We start from the raw sequence: 14,147 nt of genomic DNA, 5'->3' as shown, positions 1-14,147 counted from the left end.
CAATTTGCCCACAACTTCTGCCCCATCAGGCACTGTGGACACTCAGAGGGGTCCCAAGGTCATCAACCAGCAGCCTCACATTTGGCTTTATTGAGTACCCATGTAGTTGAACAATTTTTGTTTGTTTGTTTGTTTTAAATTTATCACTGGCATTTAAAAAAATCAGGGACGATCCCACAGAAATCCAGCTGTCACAAAGACATCTGCCTTTCCTGGAAAAATATCATCTAGAAACCTTGGGCCTGCACGTCTTCTAGAGCTGAGCTGCAGCACCCGTTGGATGGCAGAGCTGCAGGATGCCCCAGGCCCCGCCACTCCCGACTGTCTTCCAGACGCCACAGCCTCGTGCCTGTCGCCCCCCGCCATCACGCTCAGGCTGTTGCCTCTCTTTTAGTCTAGTCGGGAAGAAAGAGAGGTATTTCTGTTAAAACGGGGAGGGGATAAAAGCAAATGAGAGCTAGATGTTTCAAGCGAAACCGAGGAGAGAGAGAACTCAATCTTTGCGAAAGTCCTAGAAAGTTTAAACATCCTACCTGTTTAAAATGCAAAGTGTTGTTGCCAAGAGTGTAGCCGGCTTGGCTCCCTCACGGCCCGCCTGCCCCATGTAGGCGTCTGCGTGTGTCCCCGGTCCCAGCCACTGTCGGTCCCTCCTCGACTGCTCCCCAGATGTGTCCGCTCTTCCTTTCCCCGAGGTGGGGGTGCAGACCAATGATGGGGCTTCCGGCTGGGCTCTCTGGAATCCCTGTCCTTCCTGGAGGTGCATCGCGGGAAAATGAGGACACGGCGAGGCCCCCAAGCCCAGCCCCCACCCAGACCCGCCGGGATGCTGGGACTCTGGGCACAGCTCCATCTGAGCAAAGCTTTGCTGTTCTTTATAAGCCTCCCAACCCAGGTGATGCAGCTGACGTGCAGCGGAGCTGGGGACAGGCGCACCCCACCCTTTAGGCCTCAATCCTCGGTGCTCTCCAGATGTACATGTAACTTGAACTGGCCTTGAACCCCTCCATTTGCCAAGGTCCTGGTCACTATGTTTGTTTTTAGTGGTGGGAAATCATATATATATACATATATATATATATATATACATACATATATATATACATATATATATATATATATATATATATATACATATATATATATATATATGTATGTATATATATATATATATATCATTGATCATATGATTATACCGATCTATCATCTATCTACCTAGCTAGCTAGCCAGCTAGTTGTCATGTGTGTGTGTATATATATCTGATTTCAAAACAAAACAAGAAATTATAGCCCACATTCTGAGCACAGGAAGAACCAGCCGACCCACAAGTGAGTGGGGTTAGCTGAAACGGAGGGGCAGAGGAGCCCCATGTTGTCAAGGCCCGTGTTGCCAAATTTCAGTCACTCGCTCGCCAGTCACTTCTGCCGCTTCCCTGGTAAATTATGTCACTGTTAAATCAGCTCAGGCCTACCACTGGCCTTTATCCTTAAAAGAAATTAAAAGTTAAATTAACAATTAAAAATGAAAATTAGAAGAAATTAAAAGTCATGGCTTTGATGAGCTACTGATATATATTTAATAAATGAAAATACATGACTGTTAAAAAGTCCGCCCACACATCACCCAGATTCCTGTGGTCCACACACTGTGCCTGGGGAACTCCGAGGCCTCCAGACCCGGCTGGAAACTTGTCCTGAGCAGCAAGCTTGGCTTGAAGAGGGGGAGAAAGAAACCTCCATGTTGGCGACCATGCCGTTTATTCACACTTGGTGGCAAGCCAGTGCGTGGGAGTGATGGGGGAGGTGGCGGGCCCCTCCCTGGTTGGCACTGATACAGCATATGGCTATGACAGGCCTAGAACAGGCATCTCGAGGGGTGGCCCACGCTGGGGGTGGGGGAGCAGGGAACGACTAGAGAGTGTCCGAACAGAGGAGGCACTGGCCACCCCTGCTGGGACTGCCCCAGGGACGCTTCTCTAATGCCTTCTGGTGTCCCTAGAAGCCCCGGACCTGTGCCACCCTCCGAAACTGTGCCCCTTGCTTGTGACCCCCATGGACGCACCTGATGAAAGGACCGAGAAACTCATTTCCAAGGGGGCTTTGGTTTCTGGGTGGCCCCACCTCGTCGGGGGGTAGCTGGCACTGAAACACTGACTGAATGGGCCCTGGGAGTTATCAGGGGGCTCCGGAACGTCACCCCTGATGGGGAAGGCCTGGGATTCCCAGGCCCGTTTGTGTGGGGGTCACTGGTGTGTGGGCGGCCAGTGCTGGGGACATTCAGGTGGGTGAGGGAATGGGAACGCTCCCGCCTCAGAGGGTGTGGAGAGTCTAACCCATCCACGGACAACTTTCGGGAGCCTGTCGCCACCTTGGGCTCTGTCTCGGAGGCACCGGTGGGGTGAATGGCACGCAGTGGGGTCTCCCTGGGGCGGGGCGAGTGGCTGCCCCTGGGGGTAGCCGGGGGTGTCCAGAAGAGGGTGTGGAGTTTTGCAGCATCCCCCTTCGCCATCCACGGAGCCTCCCAGCTGGTGCCCTTGGATCGGGAGCCAAATAATGACTCATCACAGTAAGAAGGAGTGTGGCTGATCAGTCTGGCAAAGGGAAAGGAAACACAATGAGCCGGGGAGCGAACAAACCCTGCAACCTTAACCTCCATCCCGCCCCACCAGGCACCTGCAGCAGCAGAGGGTTGCCTGTAGATCCCAGAAGTCCCTGTCTCCCAGCCTGGCACCTACGATGAGGCCACAATGTACCTCTTGTACCACTACCCGCCGTCTCTGTTGTTTTGCCTCTGCTGAGCATCCAGTCCCCAGCATTCTGAAGCTCCATTCCCTGGCAGGTGCCCCAGGCCTGGCCAATTTGCATATCCCACCCTCTTGGCCATACTGATTGGTTCAGTAATGGCCACATGTCCCATTCTGTCCAGTGAGAGAGAGAGCCTGCTATAGGCCCTTTGCTGAAAGTACCAGGAAAGAGATGTTTTTCTGCCACCTGGCAGATATAAGGACAAACAGCTGGTGGCCATCTCACCTGGAATGTGTGGGGGACCGCTGCACAAAAATGGAGACAGAATCCCAATGACAGTTTGAGTGCCTATTATATGAGCCTCAAATGCCCTTTTTCTGCTAAAGTCAGTTTGGATAAGTTTTCTGTCACTTGCAACCAAAGGAGTTCAGGTTAATAGAATCTTAGTCTTTTTTAACCTTCACTTTTCCTAGTGACCTTGTCAGCCAAACCCTTTGCAGGCCCATGGCCCTTCCCACTTTGAAACTGTATTTGAAATTGCACAGCCCAGCGCCTGGCATGTAGAGGACACTCAGTTTAAATTTGTAATAAAGCCGACCTGGCCTCCCCACCAGAGAAGCTTTTGAAATTTTTGAATATTTACTGATGGCTTTTCATGGGCAGGCCCTGGACCCAGCAGGTCACATGCACTATCTAATTATTTCCTACAACATCCACAGGAGGGGGATATCGATAATCCCATTTTATAGATAGGAAAACTAAGGCATAGGGCGGGTAAGGCCCCACAGCAAGGAGGTAACAGACAAGATTCAAACCCAACCTGGTCCAAGGATCCAGGCTCTTGATCAGTAAATCAGATAGGCATGCCTTCTAGGCCTCTCACCTTTGATTAGAGTCAGTCGGCACTTACTCCCAAACTTCGAGTCTTTGAAAAGTCAGTCTTTTTGGCCCTTCCTTAAACTGCTCAAACCACATCTGGTTGAAGCTTGTGTCTGTCTGGTGCCATAGTTTTTGCTCAGTAGCATCTCTACCTCTTATGCACCTTCTCACTTGACACCCTCTACTTGTCAGCATCCAGCACAAAACTGCAGCCTCCGAGAGAGCATGGGGAGGACTGTAACCTCCCTTATCGTGGACACTGGACTTCTGTTAAGGCGACCCACTTTTGAATCAGCATCTTCAGCCATGCTGTAGGTGTCAGTGCTGCTAACGTCAACCGGACCCCGCCTTGTGGTCCACAGAACTTGTCAGGGCATCGCTCTCAATCTGACATGATAATAATGACTCTCGCTTTTTCTCTTACTGACTTTTAACTCCTTAAATAGGCAAAATTCCTTTTTCTTGATTAACGTATGGCCCTCCTGGCTCAGAATGGATCTTAAATGTGAATGGCTAGTTGCTATGGACTGAATTGTGTCCTCCCAAAATTCATATTTAATTTTAAAGAGGTAATTAATGTTAAATGAGATCATCAACGTGGGGCCCTAATCCAATAGGAATGGTGTCCCTATAAGCAGAGACACCAGGAGTGTACACACTCACAGAGAAAAGGCCATGTGAGGAGGACACAGTGACGAGGGGGCCGTCTGCAGGCCGAGGAGAAGTTTCAGGAGAAACCTATCCTGCTGGCACCCTGATCTTGAATTTCGAGTCTCCAGAACTGTGAGAAAATAAATTTCTGTTGTTTAAGCCCCCAGTCTATGGTATTTTGTTATGGCAGCCATAATTGATTAACACACTAGTGTCTTTGTCCAAATCAGTGATAACAATAAACAAAACAGAGCCCTGTGCCCCACCACTAGACGCCAGCCCGCGGGCTGATATCAATCCGAAACTATCCAAATAATTGAATTCTAACCTAATTTCTTTATAACTATTAGTATCACCTCCCGTTTTCCTAATTTGTTCATGAAAATGCAGCAAGAACCATTTTCAAAATGACTTGCTGAAATTCAGAACTATCCCATTTATGTCATTTCATGGATCAACCACACTAATAACCTTATGCAAATTGCTCTGCAATCTTGGGCAAATCCTGACCTTTCTGGGCCTGTGATGCCTGGCCTGTGACATTTCGGGATGGGTACTCCACCATCACAGCCATCATCACTACCATTTATCGAGAGCTTCCTAAGTGTCAGGTTACTGTGCCAAGCACTGTACACATCTCATCTTATTTAATGCTCTCGACAATCCCATTAGGTCCCATTTTCCCCATGAGGAAACAGCGGCTCAGAGAGGTCAAGGTGCTTGCCCAAGGTCACACAGCATGTGAACAGCAGCGTTCTAACAGGTGGCTACACTGAGTGCAGAAGTGCATCTCCCCATCCTGTTACCTGTATTTGTTCTTTTTCCTTGGTGTGAGAGTCGGGGTACTGCCCCTGGAGGAGGTGGTCTTGCTGCTCCTGTTGGCTTCTGAGGCCTGTGAGGCCTCTGTGCCCGCTCCTTTGGTTCTGCTGGCCTTCTCCACCCAGGGTGGGTCAAAGTCTGGCGGTGTGGGACGGGTGCCCGCAGGGCTGCCAAATAAAGTCTCATCCACGTACGATGCCGTAGCCTTGACCTGACAGCCCCTCCGGCAGCGGTGTGGATGGTGGAGGGTCTGCATCCCACTAATGGCCAGCTCCACGGGGGTCTTCATGCTGCCTGTGGTCCCAGGTAACAGTGGGTGTGCTGGGCCCACCGGGTCCGGCCTCCAGGCCTCCCTATGAAAGAGGATCAAGGTGCCGCCCCTCTGTCATTGGCAGTGCCAGCAGAGAAAGACTGGCAGTCTCTTAAGTCCCCATCCCAAGGGCAAAAGGGTCAGGTTCTCACTCAAGCAGTCCTCCTCAAAGTGGAACTGTCAACCACAGGGGACATTGCAGAAATTTGTTGACTTTTAGTTGTCACAGTGATGGGGAGAGAGGTACCACTGGCAAATATTGAATAAATATGCACTTCTAGCATACAGTGTGTACTCGATAAATATTTACAGAACGCTAAAGGGATGGAGCAGAGATGATGCTCATTTTGGAAACAACTAGAAAACAAAGTATGGGGGAGGGGGGACCGGTGCCTATATCCTGTGTTTATTTATGGAGCAGGAATGATAACCAGTTATGATCTCATGCCTACCTTGTGCGAAGAGCTTTAGAAGCATTGTCTCAGTTAATCCTCTCAACAGTCCTGTGAAGTAGCTTTATGTCTATTCTACAGATGACAAACTTGAGGCTTCAAAAGGTGAAGTCACAGGTGTAAGTCATACCTATGAAGCTAAAACAGAAAACGCAGAATTTGAACCTGATAGGAGTCTGGAGCTTGTGCACTTGACCATTCTATTATAGGGGGGTCACGACCCCCCGAATCTGTCCCACATGCCCCGATCCCCAAGTCGATGTCCGGGTTGATGTCCCAGGTCCCTGCATTCTTATTTCCTACCTGAGCATCTTGGCTCCGGGACGTAGGCTGTACCCTCAGTGCCCCCTCCCCACCAAGTCTGGACTCCTCTGCAGGGATGCCTGTGCATCCATGATCCTAGTGTATCTAGAATCCAGAATCCCGGGGCCCAGGACCCCAGGCCGCTCAGGCCGTGCCCCGCCCCCGGCAGCGCGCGGACTGACTCACCGGGGGCAGCCAGGCCCTAGCGACGTGTGCTCAGCGCGCGCATCAAACAGCAACCGGCTACCAGCCAGAGGCAGGGTGACGTGGCCGGAACCATTCGCCCCCTAGGGTGGGGGGGACGCCGTACCGGACGCCCCCGGAGCTCCCCAAAGCCGTTGCGAGGGACCTCTCGCGCCAGCCTGGGGACTCGGGTGCGTGTGCGCGCGCTCCAAGACTCCCGGGGCTGCAGAAGCGCAGGGAGCGCGGCCGGGGCGCGGGTGGTACGTCCCCGCAGACTCCGCCCCTTCCCGTTTCCCGGCGCCGGGGCCCGCATGGCGGCCGGAACTCGCCCGGCGGCCGGACCGCGGTCCAGAACTGCCATGGCCCAGTGGAGGAAGAAGAAGGGGCTCCGCAAGCGCCGGGGCGCGGCCTCCCAGGCCCGCAGCAGCGACTCGGAGGACGGCGAGTTCGAGATCCAGGCGGAAGACGACACCCGGGCCCAGAAGGTAGGAGCGCGGGTTGGGACGCACGTTGGAGCCCGAGCCCGGGCTCCATGCGGGGTCCCGCGGCCTCAGTTTCCTCAGTTGTGGAGTGCACACGGCCGAGGGTGGGAAGAGGTCAGCTGTCTGGGGGGTCAGGGCAGGTCTGCCGGCCCGAGCACGTGTCCCCAGGCCTGTCATGCCCCTGAAGGCTGGAGCCACCACGTTCCAGAAGCTGGGGCCTTCGGGCCTTCCTGGCCGGCGTTTGGTCGCGCGCACCTCATTGGCTACCTCTACCCACGGGGCGGGTCCTGATTCCTGTTCGTCCAATGAAAAGTGCTGGTGCTGAAGATCTGACTTTGAGAGTTTACGGTATTCTTGAGAGAGTGAATTAAGGGGTAACCGGATCCCTTAGCTTAGGACGGTGACGCCCCCCAACCTCTGCGAAACTAATAGTAATAAATTAAGCTTGGATTTGTCGACCGCTTACTCTGTGCCAGGCTCCGTGCTAAGAACTTCACGAGCCTTTTCATTTAATCCTCTCACATCAACCCTGTGAGCTAAGTATTTTCACCTCGTTTTTCCAGAGAAGGAAACTGAGGCCTAGAGGGGTAAAGGAACTTGACCAAGACCACACAGCTTGTGAGTGGGAGAGCCGGGATTCAAACCCGGGACTGTCTGGTTCCAGGGCCTGTGCAATTTCCACTACTGAGTGCCAACTGTATGCAAATGGGGAGGGAGGGCAGGTGTGTGAACACCAAGGAGGCAGAATTGCTGTAGCCCCTTATTCTGCACCGCCCTGTGCCCAGCTGGTGCCTGGCCCAGAGTAGCTCTGGGTAAGTAGATGAAGAAATGGGTGTTTATATGAAGAGAGGGGTCTGCACCCTTCCGAGGCTGGGACCAGACCTCATCCCACTGTTTCCCTGGCTGAGCTAGTGCCTGGCACACAGTAGGTGCTCTGTAAACGTGGAGAAACTCCTAACGGTGATGGACAGCACAGGAGGAGGGCAGACTACTAACGTGCCAAAGAAGAGCCACGTGTGCGGTTCAGACCCAGGGCTTTGTCTGAAAAGCCCTGTGTTCAAATCTGGCTCAACTCTCTACTGGCTGTGGGACATGGGAGAAGTTGTTTAACCTCTCTGAGCCACATCTGTAGAAGGCAGAAGTTGCCATTTGTGTAGAAGGCAGATAATTATACGTAGAAAGGGTTAAATGATACTGTCCATACATTCTGCTCGTTCAGTAAGTGTTACTAGAGCCCAGATGTGTTCCAGGCACTTTGATGTCATGTGTCTAGAGGAGAGGTTGGCAAACTTTTCCTGTAAAGTAGGGTACCAGTCACAGCCTAGGGGTTGGAGACCCCTAGTGTAGTGGGCCTTAGAGCGTCACAATGGAAAGAACATCGACTCTGATTCCCCTCTTGCTGTCTCTGTCACCTTGGGCAGGTCACTTGACCTCTCTGTGCCTCAGTTTCCTTCCCTGTAAAATGGACAAGATAGTAGTGCTTACTTCGCCGGTGATTGTGAAGATTAAATGGGTTAATCCAGAGCAGCGCCTGGCTTAGAATAAGTGCTGTGTAAATCCTAGCCATTATTACGAATTAGTGCTCCATACATGTTATTTCTGAGAGGAAGGGGACAACCCTGTAGTCTGAGAAGGCTCCCCAGAGGAGGCGTCTGGGTTGGGCTTAGCCGTGCTAGGACAAGTGGGTTCTGATGGGCAGAGCGGAGGAGGCAGGCACAAGAGAGACCAGAGATGGGGAGGGGTGAGGGATCAGAAAGGGGACTGGGGAGAGGCGGACAGGGCATCTTGGAAAAGTCTAGTACCTCACACATAGTAGATGTTTTGATGGGCCGTCTAGAGTTTTTAATTTCGAGAGCTTTGGATGACAGGCCAGGAGGATGAGGATGAGGATGAGGATATCACCAGCTATGCGCTGGGCCCCAGGCTAAGCTTCACACTTACGCTTTTCGTCTTTGCAACACCTGTGAGGCGTATGCTCTTGTCATCCTTTTCCCAGATGTGGAAACACAGACTCAGGGAGAGTAAGTCCCTGCGTGAGGTCTCAGAGCTGGTAAGTGACAGAGTTAGGACTGAAACACGGGCAGTCTGTCTGCAGAGCCTACTCTCCTCTCCTCTGCCCCGTCGTGGCCCAGTCAGAGGAGAGAAGACATGTGATCTGGCAGGAGAGTCATGGGCTCGAATCCAGGGCAGGCCGGAAACAGGACACAGTGGTCTCATGGTGCCTGGAGTGATGCTGCTTCTCTGTTCCTCCCTCCCAGATGGGACCCAGCAGACCCCTCCCCACCTTCCCCACCTCAGAATGCACCTCGGACGTGGAGCCAGACACGCGGGAGATGGTGCGAGCCCAGAACAAGAAGAAGAAAAAGTCGGGAGGCTTCCAGTCCATGGGTGGGTGAGCCAGGCATCTGGGGACTGTGGGGGAGCAGCAGCGGGGGTCGCCATGCCCTCCGTGCTCTGCTCTGGGCCCAGCGCCGTGGTAGGTGTTGGGTAGACAGAGGCAGGAGGCACAGCCTCCGAGCCGGTCAGGGCCTCCGTGTGGGGACAACGGGCCTGACACAACGAGAGAGCAGTTCGAGCGGGACCGAGGGCGATGCTGCTGCGGGAACAGGCAAAGACAGCGGGGATTCGCTCTGTGCTGATGGCATTTCAGGGCAGGGGGTTACAGAGAGAGTAGTTGGCGGGGGATTGGGACACCCGGCTAGATGGAAATAAAGCTGAATTCTCTTTCTTGCTGTTTACAATTCAGCATCTGGAGCAAAGATTTAAATATCAAGATGAACATTTTTTTAATCTTAGGGGAAAAAAGGCCTTTCTCAGGGTGACCCAACCACTGTTTAATTTGACTTTTTTTCAATAAGCCCCACGCATGCCACAAAACACTAAACTAAGTTAAAGCAAATGCTGTATCGGGAATATATTTGTAACCTGTGGGACAGACAAAGGGTAAATAGCCTTAATATGCACAGAGCTTTCACAAATCATCCAATAGAGTTGGGTGAAGAACATGCATAATTAGCTCACGAAAGGAATCTAGACAGCCAATTACTATATAAAACGTGTGCTAAAAGTCATCAAAAACCAAAGAAAAAAGCAAAACATCTACATGCGGCTAATTTTTGCTTTTTTTAATCACAAAGATAATTGGCCAAAAAGCAGCTAAAACCATGGTACTTTCCGGTCTCCAGTCCTCCCATCTCCACAAGCCCAGTCACATCCAGTTTCCAAAGGCCACTCCTTCCTCTCATTTGTCTGCACCCATGCGCACACCCATCACGTGTCCTTGTCATGTAACACCCTTTTCTCTTAATTATTCATTACAAACGTATAAAAAATACAGTACAGCTTGTCTCACATCCCCATCCCCAGCTTCAACGGTTTTAAAGTTGGTCTTGTTTTAGCCACACCCTACCCGCTTCTCCCCATCATCCCTGAGGATTCTGAAGTGAGTCCCAGACATCCACTCTTTGTATCCCAAACTACTTCCTGCTTAATTCCGAGACACGCTTGAAACACACACACAGTTCTCAATATCGTCCAAGACCCCACCAGCATCCCCACCCCCAGGCATTAAAAGTGTTCACATCAGCCCACGTAAGGTTCGTACCCCACAATCGGTAGCTTCGCCTCTTCAGTCTCGATTCTTGTCCATTTTGCTCTATTGCATTTCTTGTTTCCTCGCTGTTTGCTTGGCGACGTGTGAGTCGCCTGTCCCCAGAAGTTTTCCGGAGTGTGGTGCGGTGGGGCTCCCCCGGCCCCCTGGCCATTCCCATCTCTTTCCCAGGCCTGAGCTACCCGGTGTTCAGAGGCGTCATGAAGAAAGGCTATAAAGTGCCCACCCCCATCCAGAGGAAGGTACGTGGCGAGAGGGCCGATGGGGTTGGGAGGCGGGGGACAAGTGACTCGGCCCTTCTGTCTGGCCTCTGGACAGCCGCCCCTCGTGCCAGCTGTCACATCTGTCGCCCCTCTTACTGTGAAGCCCCACAAGCTTGGCCGCTGCACAGGCAGGGAAAGCTGGGCCCAGCACGGTGGAGACTGGACCCTGGGCCACTTTGCTATTTGAGGCCGCTCACTGACCTCCTGGCAGGCAGCTCACACGTGCCCTGTTATCACCCGCGGCCAGTGATTGCTGTCCTCAGACATTTAGCCGAGAGGGAGACGTTTCTCTGGGGTCCCAGGGAGGAGGACTAGATGGGGAGGTAGAGTCTGGCTTGACCTGCAGGAAGAAATTCCAAACAGTGGGGGGTGGTAAGCTGGCCCCGTCCCCAGAGGTGTGCAAAGAGCTTTCGCAAGGATGAGATCAGGGCTGGGTGACAGGCCCCTTCCCATTCACTGAGATCCCCCGGTTTGCCCGCTCGCCACTGGGTCATGTGATACTTCGGCGCAGGAGATGAGCCCACCCCTCTCTCCCTCATTTCTCCCCAGACCATCCCAGTGATCCTGGATGGCAAGGACGTGGTGGCCATGGCACGGACAGGCAGTGGCAAGACGGCCTGCTTCCTCATCCCCATGTTTGAGCGGCTCAAGGCCCGCAGCGCCCAGACCGGGGCCCGCGCCCTCATCCTCTCACCCACCCGAGAGCTGGCCCTGCAGACCATGAAGTTCACCAAGGAGGTGTGTCGGCCAGGGACGGGGACAGCTGGGCCGGGACGGGCTCGGGCGGGAGGCCTGAGCGGGCCGAGTCCTCTCGCCCTCACCCAGTCTCAATCTCTCTCTCTTTCCACAGCTGGGCAAGTTCACCGGCCTCAAGACCGCCTTGATCCTGGGCGGGGACAAGTAAGAGCCCCCTCGCCCCGGGCCACAGTCATGGCCAAGCGAGCATGTGCCGCCAGGGTGTCAGATTGACGAGCCCGCGTGGCTTATTAACAACAGCAACCGCTCCACACATTCCAGAGAAAAACTAACCGGGGCAAAACACGCAGTAAAATACCAAAAGAAACTTCCACACAAGCGCTGCACTCAGACATTCTGATGCTCCTGAAAGACAGCTGGTGGCACACAGGTCACCTGAACGGGCAGCTTAGTTGTATATGTTTTAATGTGCCTGATTGTGGGCTGTTTGTGGAATGCACAAAAATCGAAGCACATTTGTAATAGTTCAGATTTGCAAAATGTTTTTTTTGCGATGTGCTGGTGCCATCCTTCCGAGGTGGCCGGCACCCCACCTGTTTCACAGGTGAGCAAACTGAGGAGGCGATGGGCCCAGAGCCATGCGGTGGTTTGGTAGTACAGCGAAGATTAGAACCCAGTCTCCTGCCCTGCCACCCTCCCCATCCCACAGTTCCTTATTCTCAGTGTCACTGTCACCAGCCGCTCTCGATTCTGAGTGTTTTGCTGACCAGTGTTCTTCTGCCCACATTTTCATTTATTACCTCTAGAGCATGAATGTGGGCAGTTCCTCCCTGGGCTGTGCCTGGCCCAGAATTTTGGCTCCTACAGGTGTTCGAAGGGTGTTTTAGAGGATGACTAAAGTTGGGGACGTATGTACACAAAAGGTTTAAGAACAAGGACAGAGACCCAGGAAACCTGGATTCTAGGTGCAGCTGGCAGTTCCAGGGTTAGTTGGTAGGTGGCATTGTAGGCCAAAGGCAGCTTTAGTAAAGTCTGATGAGAGGGAGTGAGGTGGATTCTGGGCTGAGCCCATCCCTTTGGGAAATTCTCTGTTCTATCGGTCCTTTTGTATGTTCGAACTTGACTTTTTTGTCCAGACAATGCCGTTGCCTAGAATTTCAGCAATAGCCCTTCCCTAGTTGCAAGCCTGGGGCCAGAAAGTGGGACTCACCTGGCATTTGGTATCGAAAAGGAGAGGGACTAGACAAAGACCTGTATTATCAAGCTGACTCCTCCCCTTCTCCCTAGAATGGAAGACCAGTTTTCGGCCTTGCATGAAAATCCTGATATGTGAGTATGGATTGGGGACAATACTCTGGGGTCCCTTTCCAGATAGCCGATGGCTGGGGATGAGAGGAGGGCTCTGCTGGTGTCCCCGGCCCTGGGTGACCTGCCCTGCACACCCCTTGCAGAATCATTGCTACCCCTGGACGCTTGATGCACGTGGCTGTGGAGATGAACCTGAAGCTGCAGAGTGTGGAGTACGTGGTATTCGATGAGGCCGACAGGTGAGGCTGCAGCACACCCTGTCTGTGTGTGTGTCCCGGTTGGCCTCGAGGCCGCGAAAGCAGAGAGGCGAGGCTGGCTGAGAGGGAGGGCTCTGCCAGGAGAGAGCTTTCTGGCCGGGATCAAAGCAGCATTTCCCCCGATGTGGCCACACAGCACAGCTATCACCAGAGCTCACGGGCTCCCTGGACCAACGGTTTCTTTTTATATTGCTTTTGAGAATATCGGAAAGAATCATAAAAACAACAAACACGTGATTTCAAAGATAGGAAAGGAACACAAAGTTGAGAGCACAGGCGGGAACAAATCCTAGCTCTGTGAACTAGGGCAAATCGCTGAGGGTCTGGGGCCTTGGTGGCCTCCACTACAGAGTGGGGGTAAAATAACACGCGCCTCACAGCACGCTGCGAGGACTCGGGAGCTGATATTTGTAAAGTCCTCAGAACAGGGCCCGACACACAGCGAGGGCTGCAGTCTATTCATTGCAACATGAACGTGTAGCAAACGACAGAACCAGCCCAAGATTTCAGGTCGTTACTGCTTTAGGATGAAATTGTGAAATAGGGGGAAAGTGAGCTAAGTTAAAGAAACGTGAAGCAAACACCAGCCCACGTGGGAGGAAGTGCGGTAGGGGCTTCGGAAGCCACTGCAATGGAAGCCCGTCTCCTCACCCCTCCCGCCCTCTGCCCTCATAGGCTCTTCGAAATGGGGTTTGCAGAGCAGCTGCAGGAAATCATCAGCCGTCTTCCTGGGGGCCAACAGACAGTCCTGTTCTCCGCCACGCTGCCCAAAATGCTGGTGGAGTTCGCCTGGGCCGGTGAGTGAGCTGGGGGAACAGGACGAGGGGGGTGTAGGGGAGCGGGGACTCAGCTTGGGGCCTAGGGGGCCTGCCCCACAGTGACTCCCCTACACCCTGTGTGCCCACCGCAGGCCTCACAGAGCCCGTACTCATCCGGCTGGACGTGGACGCCAAACTCAACGAGCAGCTTAAGGTGCAGCTCCACTCACGCCCCTCCCCAGGCCCCTCCCCGCCCCAGGCCTGGAGAGCCAACCCACGTGGCCCCTCTCCCCGCAGACGGCCTTCTTTCTGGCGCGAGAGGACACCAAAGCCGCCGTGCTGCTCTACCTGCTGCGCAATGTGGTGCGGCCCCAAGACCAGACGGTGGTGTTTGTGGCCACTAAGCACCACGCCGAGTACCTCAGTGAGGTGAG

The 14,147-nt window shown here is 53.2% G+C and overlaps 2 protein-coding genes and 1 long non-coding RNA gene across 4 annotated transcripts in view; 1 reads left to right on the top strand and 2 right to left on the bottom strand.

The window, feature by feature from the left end:
* Positions 1-59: 59 nt before the first annotated feature.
* On the bottom strand, positions 60-1,052 carry LOC120606739 (uncharacterized). The gene is made up of 2 exons (XR_005653958.1): positions 534-1,052; positions 60-395 (listed from the first exon to the last, which is right to left on the bottom strand). It is a non-coding gene; the product is annotated as an uncharacterized LOC120606739 (long non-coding RNA).
* Positions 1,053-1,550: 498 nt separating this feature from the next.
* Positions 1,551-6,538, bottom strand: RITA1 (RBPJ interacting and tubulin associated 1). 2 transcript variants are annotated; one of them, XM_039868196.1, is made up of 4 exons: positions 6,343-6,538; positions 5,854-5,991; positions 5,079-5,444; positions 1,551-2,588 (listed from the first exon to the last, which is right to left on the bottom strand). In XM_039868196.1, the coding sequence occupies exons 3-4, from the start codon at positions 5,378-5,380 to the stop codon at positions 2,081-2,083; spliced, it is 810 nt and encodes a 269-aa protein (XP_039724130.1). In that variant the 5' UTR covers positions 5,381-5,444; positions 5,854-5,991; positions 6,343-6,538; the 3' UTR covers positions 1,551-2,080. The 2 variants fall into 2 exon arrangements, with proteins under 2 accessions (XP_039724130.1, XP_039724131.1); XM_039868197.1 differs by lacking the exon at positions 6,343-6,538 and adding an exon at positions 6,157-6,314.
* A 73-nt stretch (positions 6,539-6,611) lies between these two features.
* DDX54 (DEAD-box helicase 54) overlaps positions 6,612-14,147 on the top strand; it is a 23,534-nt gene continuing 15,998 nt past the window's right edge. Inside the window, exons 1-10 of the mRNA XM_039868198.1 lie at positions 6,612-6,824; positions 9,080-9,209; positions 10,603-10,673; positions 11,244-11,432; positions 11,545-11,594; positions 12,678-12,719; positions 12,842-12,937; positions 13,631-13,752; positions 13,866-13,927; positions 14,011-14,142. Coding sequence (XP_039724132.1) covers positions 6,651-6,824; positions 9,080-9,209; positions 10,603-10,673; positions 11,244-11,432; positions 11,545-11,594; positions 12,678-12,719; positions 12,842-12,937; positions 13,631-13,752; positions 13,866-13,927; positions 14,011-14,142 — 1,068 coding nt within the window. The 5' untranslated portion in view covers positions 6,612-6,650. The remainder of the gene's footprint in view (positions 6,825-9,079; positions 9,210-10,602; positions 10,674-11,243; positions 11,433-11,544; positions 11,595-12,677; positions 12,720-12,841; positions 12,938-13,630; positions 13,753-13,865; positions 13,928-14,010; positions 14,143-14,147) is intronic.

The sequence above is a fragment of the Pteropus medius genome, unplaced genomic scaffold (assembly GCF_902729225.1).
Source record: "Pteropus medius unplaced genomic scaffold, Ma_sr-lr_union100, whole genome shotgun sequence".
NCBI classification, from domain to species: domain Eukaryota; kingdom Metazoa; phylum Chordata; class Mammalia; order Chiroptera; family Pteropodidae; genus Pteropus; species Pteropus medius.
Note: the sequence above shows the minus strand (reverse complement) of the source record. Positions and strands in the feature narration are given on the sequence as shown.

Coding starts and splice junctions, on each gene's coding strand:
- RITA1 (XM_039868196.1), bottom strand. CDS start 5,380: ATGAAGACCCCCGTGGAGCTGGCCATTAGTGGGATGCAGACCCTCCAC. Junction 2,589..5,078: donor AGGAAAAAGAACAAATACAG/GTAACAGGATGG, acceptor TCCCTTTGCCAG/ACTGATCAGCCACACTCCTT.